The following is an 8,499-nucleotide window of genomic DNA, read 5'->3' on the forward strand; positions in this document are numbered from 1 at the left end:
CTAGCCATTAACAACACACTTAATAGGAGGTGATCGATGTTCAAAAACATCATTAAATAATGGAGATCTGTCTAGAACATTTATATCATTACACCTTCCTGGGGTCTCGTAAAAAGCATGCCAAATCCAAAGGTCTTGTGAAGCCACTGCTTCTAAAATCAAAGTGGGTTTATTAGCTCTTCCAGAAAACATGCCCTTCAATATAAGAGGAAAATTCTTCCATCGCCAGTGCATGTAATCAATGGATCCCATCATGCATGGAAAACCTCGGTGCTCCCCATCTCGTAGCAATCTGACCAAATCCTCTTCGTTGGGTCTTCTTAAGTATTCATCGCTAAAGTAAGAGACAACTCCTTCAACAAAATGTTGTAAACAGTTTCTCTCCAGAGAAGCACTAATACGTAGGTAGTCGTCAATAGAATCAGCTGCACCACTAATATGCAAGCAACCTCATAGTGGCGGTACACATTTGCAAAGCCGATGCACCTAATCCACCAGTGGCATCTGGTCTTTGTTGAAAGAACTAATGACGTTCTTCTAAAGTTTGCATTATGTGAAGAAAGACATGCTTTCTCATGCAAAATCTACGACAGAACAAGTTTGGAGGGTAGATCGGTTCACTACTAGAAAAGAGGCCATTTTCAACAAAAAAAATCCGTCGGAAACACCCTGAAAATCCGTCGGAAAATATGTTTTCTGTCGGAACTGGTCGTCAGAAAAGCATTTTTAGGAAAAAAACGACCTTTTCCGTTGGAAACACTTTTCCGACGGAATTTTCCGTCGTAAGAGATTTTTCGGCATTGGAAAAGTCCGTCAGAAATTTCCGACAGGAATTTCGTCGGAAAATTATTTCATGAAATTAAAAAGACGCGCCACCACTGGCACGACATATCACCACCTCCAACCACCCAAAACGCCGCTGTCAACCCCACCCCACCCAACTAACCGAACCACACCACCCACTACCCACCTTAACCGAAACACCACACCACATACCCTAACCGAACCAAACCCACTTCCTAGCCCTAACCTAACCACAGCCACCACCTTAATCCACCCCACCTAACCCTAACACTCCCAAATTAAACCCAGATCTAAAACCACCCAAAACGGCCCACCTAAACCCAGATCTAAAACCACGGCCCCCCTCCCTCCCACCACGAATAAAATACAACAGAACCAAAAATGTTAAAAAAAAGCCACCACATCACAAAACCACCAGATCCCTACATCACGGCACCAAGCCACCATATCCACATCCACCAGCCAACAACCGAAAATGTTTTTAAAAAAAAACAAAAATAAATAAATTAAAGACTCGAAAAACATACCTTAGTAACCGAAATTGGGTTTGAATTCTTGAATTTGGTATAAATTGGCCAAATTTGACCATGAAAAGTTTAGATCTACACTTTCCATGGTCGAATTTGACCAAAAAACCATTAATTTCGACCATGGAAAACACCAAAGAGAAGAGAAATGAGGAAAGAGAAGAAAGAAGGAGAAGATGGTGGATAGGTAGAGATGGCGGATAGGAAGAGATGGAGGAGGAGATAGGAAGAGAAGAGGCAAAGGGAAAGAGAAATCGAAGGGGCGGAGGAGAGAGAAAGAGAATGGGAGAAAGAGAGAAGAGGACAAAGAGAAGGGGCGGAGGAGAGAGAGAAGAGAGGCGGATGAAATGAAGGGGGAGAATGAGGACGTAGGGTTTTAACAAGTAAGGTTTTTTTTTTTATATATAATTATATTCCGACGGAATATTCTGTCGGAAATTTCCGAAGGATTTTAATTCCGTCGGAAAATTACACTTCAGACAGAATATTCCATCAGAAAGCCCATTTATTCCGACGGATTTTAACAATCTGTCAGAAATAACTGACGGAATAAAATCCGTCGGAATTTCCGATGTTTCTGACGGAATTTTTTGTCCGTCGGAAATCAACCTATTTCTAGTAGTGGGTTGGTTAGAAACGTAGTCATTCCATAAACAGTTATGTCCATCTTCACGTTCCCTTTCAACCACGGTCCTTGGCGCCCTCGCAACTTGATGAATCATTTGGAAGAATTCAATTGGGTTGGACATTATGAATTCATCCATCATTCTATCAACCAAACGATTCGCTTGTCTACGTCTCTCATAACGATGGTCAGAGTCATCATTCGAATTTTGGAGGTTGTGGTTGGTAGATGAATTGGATGAATTAGAAGATGAGTTGGAAGAGTTAGAGCTTTCATTGGACATGTTTGAAGAGAAAAATTATTTAAGGAAATTTTAGATTTTAACACCTCATAAAAACCCGAAAATGGTTTTTAACACCCCTATAAAAAAAATTTATTTTAACACCATACAAATTTCCAAAAAATGGGTATTACCACCACTTAACTGATTCCGTTTAGGAATTTGTTAAGTGGGCCCATAAAGCCAGGTGTCGCTTTATTATTGGCCAAAAACAGGAAAAAAAACGAAAAATTAAAAATAAAAAACCTAAAACTACCCCAGCCACCCCAGCCCCACCACCGCGCCACCACCGCCCTCCGCCCAACCCACCACCGCGCCACCACCGCCCTCCACCCAACCCACCAATGCCCTCCCCGAAGCCACCACCGGCGGCGCGTCTCCTCCCCTTCCTTCCCCCAACCCACCTGAACCCCCCCTCCCTTTCCCGCAACTGTAATCGGCCCCAAAAACAACCAAACCCACAACCCTCAACGGCCACGAATCCCTCAAAACAACCATAATTCTGGCCACAAATGGTCGAAATCGTCTGATTAAGGCCACTTAGCCCCAAAATCGGCCGATTTTGTGGCCGGATTCGTAGTCGTTTTGGGGAAGGAGGGTTTTGAGTTTGGTGGTTTTTGGGGGCGACACGGTTGCGGGAAAGGGAGGGGGAGGGTTCAGGTGTGTTGGGAGTGCTGGTGCGCCGCCGGTGGTGGGTTGGGGGGAGGGCGGTGGTGGAGCGATGGTGGCGCTGTGGTGGTGGCTGGGATGGTTCGTTTTAGGTTTTCTATTTTTTTTTAATTTTTTTAACAAATAAAATGGTGACACGTGTCATCGTGGACCACACTTAACGGAATTCCTAAACGGAATCCGTTAAGTGGTGGTAATACCAATTTTTTCTAAGTTTGTCTGGTGTTAAAATAATTTTTTTTTTATGGGGGTGTTAAAAACCATTTTCGGGTTTTTGTGAGGTGTTAAAATCTAAAATTTCCATTATTTAATGTATAAGAGTTAAGAAATGGCTTGCAAGCTTGGGTGAAGTGAAGTTAAAATGTACACAAATATATAGAATAATAATTGGACAATATTAGTAATTTACATCAATATAGCTATCGTACATTGTTATAACATAGTGTTTGATACTTTTTCTGAAAAATTGCCTACACACTTTATCAGTGTTACATCTCACCACTCTGAAAAATTGCAATTGGCTTATGTGATCAGTGTTATATCTCGTCAATGTCATTACTCAGTGTTACATCTCATCACTCTGAAAAATTGCAATTGGTTTATGTGATCAGTGTTATATCTCATCAATGTCATTACTCAGTGTTACATCTCATCACTCTGAAAAATTGCAATTGGCTTATATAGTTATATCTTATCAATGTCATTATTGCATTGCTTTTGTTGAAGAGTAAATTCATTTAGAAGACAGTGAGAAATCGCATCATATATGAAAAAAACATCTACATTTATGACAAGTGTATAGTATCCATAAATTTTGCCATCTAGTACTTTCAAACATAGTTATTCATGAACGATATAATGACAATACATTCATTAATAATAAAAAGATCATACATTACAATAACCATTCATTAAAAATTTAAAACAACAACAACTTAAACACTTATTCGTTCTAATAACTAACCCTACGACATTAAGTGAACACTTAATTATTAACTTCACGGGAATAAAATTTTCACTAAATTGTTCCTTCTTTCTTGATCTTCTTCTGATAAGAATGGTTTTGCTTCAAGTATCTTGCACAATTCGAGATTCATTTTTTGTTGCTTTTGTGCTTCCCTATCCTTTTCTAGTTGAGCTTGTCTAGCTTCTTTCTCTTTATGGTACTTAATCTTTTCCATTTCGACCTCAGCTTCAGTTTGTCTTGTTAGATTCATGTGTCGGAGTGTATCTAACCATTGGTGAAATGACTCAGAAGGAACATTCATCATTTTGCTCTTACCTTTACGTTTGTTGGAGTCAGCACTTTAGGGGAAGCCGAACCAACCCATGTCACCGCTGGTTGGTATTTCTGGGTTTGTTGAAGATGAATAGTTACCAACTTCATTGATACGTGATCTCTTAGAGACATTTGATTGGGTTGAAGTCTTTTGCTTGCACTTCTCAACAAAATTTTCATTTTTAGCCCAAGCTTCTTCGTTTTTTGAAATATCTCAAGCTTGTTTGTCTTGAAATACTGTACTTGTATTCTTTCTTGATTTGTTGTCCCTATAAATTTTACGGGATACTTTAATAACATCATCGGTTGATTGCCCACTCCCTCTTCTATCCTTAGCTTGTGCATAAGCACCAGCAAATTTTGAGCAATTGGCATTCAACCTTCTCCAACGACATCTAAGCTGCTCCAAACCCCTCACTCTTAGTAAATCACTCTTCGTAATGCCATCAGTACCTTGTTCAAAACGCCTCTCCCTATATAGTCTAACATTATTAAACATTTGCTCAATCTTTCCCTAAAATTCAACCCTTTTTTGGTTAGTGCTAGTTTTTTTTTTTTTGTTTTTACTAACCTTTAGCCAAGCTCTTACAAGAACCTATCTTCTGGGTGTGACAAAAAATTCCTTTTGTCTTGATTATCTCCACCTCCTATATTGTCACCTTCATTTTTTTTTTCAGTTTCTTCAACCTTGTCATTATTATCATTATCTGAAGCAGCGGTAGACCTGTAAGCCCAATTAAAATTCAAAAATGCACCTTCGCCTCCACCATTCGGAAAGTATTGTGACATAGGAAATGTTGTTTCATGTTCAGCAAATTGATAATTTTGAATAGATACATGTCTAGATGGAAAAACATGCTGAGAATAAGAGGTATATGGATTTTGTGGTGGTCGTAAAGTAATTTCTGTGTTGGAAACTGAACTTGCAAAATTAATTTCATTTTAACAAAATATAGTCATTGGGAGTTGAGAGCTTGGTTGTAGTTGAGAGTTGAGATCAATTTGACTATTAGAAAAAGAAGGTTGATTATTCAGTTATTATGTTATCGAGAAGGATTTCTTGATTTGGAGAGGTTTTTTTTTCTATTGGATTTATACATATCCAATATCGTATTTTTGAGTTTGGTAGATAGGAAGATGTTTCTATTGAAAGTGTGTAATTTAAAGAGATGAATAATTGTATGAAAATACTTCAATATTAGACTCATTTTACCGAGAAAAAAATATATAGTCATTGGTACATTTTTTTTCTATAAAACTTCATATTTTTAAAATTATTATTGTTGTAAGAAATATAACGTTATTAATAATAATGGTTTTGGACCGAAGCATGCTAACCATTGGATTAAAAAGTAAAAAAGATGCACTAACTTCTTCTCCATGCAATACTACTAGAATTTCCGTGTTTTAGGGACGCTTTTTAGGCTTATTTTCGACGCCAAAAAGCATCGAAAATATTTCTCTCGACGCTTCAAAAAAGCGTCGAAAAAGGTGAGTCGAGAAATTTGCAAGACACTAAAAAGCGTCGCAACTGTCCAAAAATTTATAATAAGTGTCGCAATTCTCACAGTTCGCGCACTTTCTCAAATTTGGCGACGCTTTTACTTGTCTACAATCTTACAATTAGCGACGCTTTTTTATGTCCAGGGTTTCATACCTTTAATGTCTATGTCTATATTTTCAAAGTTGACGACGCATTTTCTCGTCCATATTCTTTAAAAATATTTTTTTACAAATTTTTGCCCACAAATATATAAAATTTCAGTCACTGAAAACTATTACTAATTAGTATACTTGTTAAAATATATATATATATATATATATATATATATATATATATATATATATATATATATATATATATATACACACACACACACACACACACACACACAAAACAATATTATGCCAAAAAAAAATTTATTGCATATAAATATATTATAGCATATAAATATATTATAGTACATGTACAATATCTCATAGTAATTAGTTTTCTATTACAATAGATATAATTACAAATAATAGTTCATTCGTGACTAATTGTATCGGCTGAAATTTTAAATCATAATTAAACTATTTAAATAGCTATAAAATTATCTTTCTTCCATCCCTGTAATCTTGCACCGTATTAGTCAGCCTTTTCTACCTTTCTCGGTATTCATACATGCAATGGATGCCACAAAATCTCTTAACCCTGCACCACAGTTCAACATTAGCAACAAGATATCAGCAAAAGAATCTAATTAAAATAACATACCAAAACTAGCAACACTAGGGAGCCATATATCAAAAAAAAAAAAAAAAAATACATTCCACCCAATCAAACCAAAATCACAACTTACTTTCAAAACTAATTACAGAGTAAAGAACTTACAAAAAGTATCAGGGTATTGTAGACACCCAAATGTGTCTCCCCAAAACCAAACCCAGTGATGAATACCTTTTGCGTCGAATGATTATCGAACGAGGTGAAAGTGTGAAAAATCTAGTGTTGCAGTTAGTTTTTATTAAAATTCTTTCTTTCTGTTTTCGAAAAACAACTCTATTTTATGAAAACAGCCAATATAGTTTAGTTTGGTCCACGACAAGGGTCCAATAATAGTGTAGTTGGATGGGTCTTGAAAAGAGCTTTCCAACGGTATATTATAGGCCCAATTCCGATGAATAATGAGGAAGTTATGGCCAAAATACTAAACTGGGCCCGGTTTGATCTTTACATGCGGCCCAATGATCTAGGGGAGGGCCCAATGTTAATTATTATTCCTAAAGTTATTAGAATTGAATATAGTCTTCTAGAATTCTCTAGAGGGTTCTCTTTAATCCTAATAGAATTAGAATTAATAATTAGATTTTGATAAAGTTTTATTTGGAATAAAATATCATTTTATGAAAAATACGATTTCGGTTTTCATACGGACTTTACAAATCGATTTTGATTCATATGTGGACTCCGTGTTGAAAGCGCGTAGAAATCTAGGTTGTCGCCAAACGACAGGCCTGTAGCCACGCGACAGACTCTGTCGCCTGGCGACAAGGTCGGTTTTGCAGCGACAACATAGAGTTTTATTCCTAATCAAATTCTACCTATTTCCGGACTATTTTCTTATAAATAGGGTCCTGAACCTCCGTTTTAAATCATCTACAATCTACAATCATCATCTTTCACTCTCTAAAAGCTAGAAGCTTTTCTTCTCTCTCTATTCTTTTTCTAAACCTTCTCTCACAAAATTCCTCATACATTAGCACTAGACACACCTAACCGAGTTCGAAGTTGCCTTCGCCCTAGACGTGAAAGGTTATAATTTCTGAGGGTTTGGTCCCAAATCTCTATTTCAATTATTTGATTTAATTGTTTTGATTTTATACTTTCCTTGAAGTTACTAACGCGTGTATTTTGTTATTAGAAAGAGGTACGAGGCATCAAAGTATGTAATCTTATTGCTCTATTCTTGCAGAAAGCATGTTTACATTTGTTTAATTCCTAGTATCATGTTAGGATGTTATTATTGCTTTCTAGTATCATTTTAGGGTGCCTTTTACTCTTTTCTAATATCATGTTAGTACCATATTAGAGCTAAAGCTTTGATCTTTGATGCTTAGTGACATGCTAGGGTTTGTTATTAATCTTGTTAGTATCATGCCTAGGATCTTGCTATTAATATTATGCTTTAACATGATTATGATAATTATGATGATTATGATGATTATGATTGTTATGATGATGATGATTTTTATTATGTTGCTTGATATATATTTATTGTTATTGCTTGATCACGCCCTCTCTTGCAGGTTTAAAGGGAATTTGTATTTGTAATCACGCTTAATAAGATAATTAATAATCTTATTTAGGGTTAATATGATTATAATTCAAGTGATCACCAATAATAGTTTTATTTGTGCATTAAATTCAACCAACATAGATAAACAGGTTTAGGGTTAATCTGTTGTTTGCATGTTAGTCAGAAAGCGCACATGAATACGAGGAGAATGAAGTAGAGGCCTATTTTATAGGGCAGGTTCAACCTCTTTTAGGTTGGATTTGTACCTTCATCCCCGAACCCCTATTTGGTTCAAGAGCTTTTGGAGTTGACGATCTCATGGATCGTTAAAGGGTGTAATCTTCACCTTGTGAACGGTTTACAAGTTCCTAAAACTTGTTGGCGACTCTTTTGCTCTAGCTTCCTTCCTTTTGGACGCCACCATGCTTAAGTGTATGATCACAGTGGGGTTCAAGCTTGGGGTTAATGGCTTGAAATATCCCCTACAGGTATCCATACCTAGAAGAAAAGATATCATTTGCTAATATTATCAAATT

At 36.5% G+C, this 8,499-nt stretch overlaps 1 protein-coding gene across 1 annotated transcript; it reads right to left on the reverse strand.

The window, feature by feature from the left end:
* LOC145565014 (uncharacterized) lies at positions 1-2,239 on the reverse strand. Its single transcript, XM_081625137.1, has 2 exons — positions 1,804-2,239; positions 1-425 (listed from the first exon to the last, which is right to left on the reverse strand). Exons 1-2 carry the CDS (start codon positions 2,237-2,239, stop codon positions 1-3), a joined length of 861 nt encoding a protein of 286 aa, XP_081481263.1.
* Between the last annotated feature and the right edge of the window lie 6,260 nt (positions 2,240-8,499).

This window comes from Chenopodium album, chromosome 10, assembly GCF_948465745.1.
Source record: "Chenopodium album chromosome 10, dcCheAlbu1.1, whole genome shotgun sequence".
Classification (NCBI taxonomy): Eukaryota; Viridiplantae; Streptophyta; class Magnoliopsida; order Caryophyllales; family Amaranthaceae; genus Chenopodium; species Chenopodium album.